The 2,009-nt window shown below is 42.1% G+C and overlaps 1 protein-coding gene across 1 annotated transcript; it reads left to right on the plus strand.

Annotated features, from left to right (window-relative positions):
• The first annotated feature begins 1,240 nt into the window (after positions 1-1,240).
• Positions 1,241-1,851, plus strand: LOC145003381 (cysteine proteinase inhibitor B-like). The gene has a single exon (XM_078962509.1). It carries the CDS (start codon positions 1,364-1,366, stop codon positions 1,742-1,744), a length of 381 nt encoding a protein of 126 aa, XP_078818635.1. The 5' UTR covers positions 1,241-1,363; the 3' UTR covers positions 1,745-1,851.
• The last annotated feature ends 158 nt before the right edge of the window (positions 1,852-2,009 follow it).

Below are 2,009 nucleotides of genomic sequence, written 5' to 3' on the forward strand. Positions count from 1 at the left end.
ATGGTGGTATGTGGAGGCCCCTTCTTTGGAGACATTCAGTGGTGCTTGGCTTCCTTACCTATTCGTTTCGGTGGTTTAGGTTTGTACTCGGCCTACGAGGTTTCCTCTTACGCATTTGTATCCTTGAGGGCCCAATCTTGGGTATTACAATACCACATCTTACGTGACAATGGCATATGTGGTATAGACTCAGATTATCTATGTGCTATGACTCATCTCCGTGATACGATTCCGGGATTTGACTGTAGCGGTTTCACTAATAAGGACACCGCCCCCCTTAAATCCCAAAAAGCTTTGGCGTGTGCCCTTTTTAACAAAATCGTCCAAGATATGGAAGTCAACTTCAATATGACTGTCAGACAGAAAGCAGTCTTTGAGTGTCTGCGGGCGCCTCATGCTCAGGATTTTCTGCTAACTATCCCTATTGATGGTCTTGGCCAGCATATGTCTTCTTTACCGCCTCATGATTCTCATATTCCCAATTGACGAGATATGCCCAGTTTGTCGCAAGGCATGTTTGGATACCTTTGGGGAACACGCGGTTCATTGTAGAGAGCTCTCTGGTTTCAAGTATAGACATGATGTGGTTCGGGATGTTCTCTTTGATGCTTGTCGGCGTGTTGGTATATATGTGAAGAAAGAAGCGCTAGTGAACTTTTTGACGGACCCGCAGGATGGCAGGTCCACACTTAGACCAGCTGACATTTTAGTCTTTGGATGGATAGGAGGGAAGCATGCGTGCGTGAATCTTACTGGTGTCTCTCCTCTCGTTGGTTTGGGGAGCAGAGGTTTCGCAGCTGGGCATGTTGCTTTGAAAACCGCTGCATGCAAAGTGGTAAAGCACGAGAATGCATGTAGAGAAAATCAACATTTGTTTGTTTCTTTTGCATTCGATACATTTGGTTTTTTTCGCACCAAAGACGGTGGAGCTCCTTAATAGAGTCCAACGGGTCATGCATTCTAATGTCATATCTCCTAGATCCATAAATGTTGTTTTCAAAAGAATTGGTTTTATCATCCAGAAATGGCTAGCGACACAACTTGTTGTCCGTTTACCTTCAATTAATATGTATTGAACTGACAATTAGTTAATTTTGCAAAAAAAAAAAATGTATATATAATTATTTGGGTCGTTTCGACCCGCCAACAGAAACCAACAAAAATCAACATCTCTATCGGATTTGAATGGAACAGGCCCGCAAAAACCCGTGTCCTCTCCTCTTTATCCAAAATCAATCAACAAACAAATTCCATGCCTGTTGTTTTCCACACGCAACACGCTATAAATCCATTCATCCATCAACTCTTTCTACAAACAAAGACTCAAATCTGAAATATTTCATCTATTCATAGCAATCTCACCATGTCTAGAAGCACGATCTTAACATTATCCATCGTGTTTTTTGTGTTGTTCATCTCAAATTTCGTGGCGAACGGAATTTCAGGAGGGAGGAAGAAGGTAGAAAACGTGAAGACGAACAAAGAGGTTCAGGAACTCGGGAGGTATTCAGTGGAGGAGTACAATCGGTTGGAAGGAAGCCAGAAAGGTGGCGTCGGATCTCTGAAGTTTTCACAGGTGGTGGAGGCGGAGACGCAGGTAGTTTCAGGGATCAAGTACTACTTGAAAATCGTAGCCTTCTCCAAGTCTGGTGTTTCGAAGGTGTTCGATGCGGAGGTGGTGGTTAAAGCGTGGATGCATTCGAAGGAGTTGCTCAATTTCAAACCGTCTCCGGCGAACAAGTAAACTTGAGCTTTTTTTCTTCGGAGTTATTAAGATCTGTTGAGTGATCATGCTTTCTTGTAAGTTGTAACTCGGTTTTATGAATAAAATCTATGGATCTTTTTAAATAATTTGAAATTCACAGTCGATGTGAAGATTAGGGCTTTTAATCTTCAAACCCCATCTTTCAAGTTACGCATTGTTACCCAAGCCACCATAGCCAGTCAATTTTTATGAATTCTGTTTTTTTTTTTTTCTTACTTTATTCAAATCCACCACCATCGAATCG

This window comes from Lactuca saligna, chromosome 6, assembly GCF_052625555.1.
Source record: "Lactuca saligna cultivar CGN05327 chromosome 6, ASM5262555v1, whole genome shotgun sequence".
NCBI classification, from domain to species: domain Eukaryota; kingdom Viridiplantae; phylum Streptophyta; class Magnoliopsida; order Asterales; family Asteraceae; genus Lactuca; species Lactuca saligna.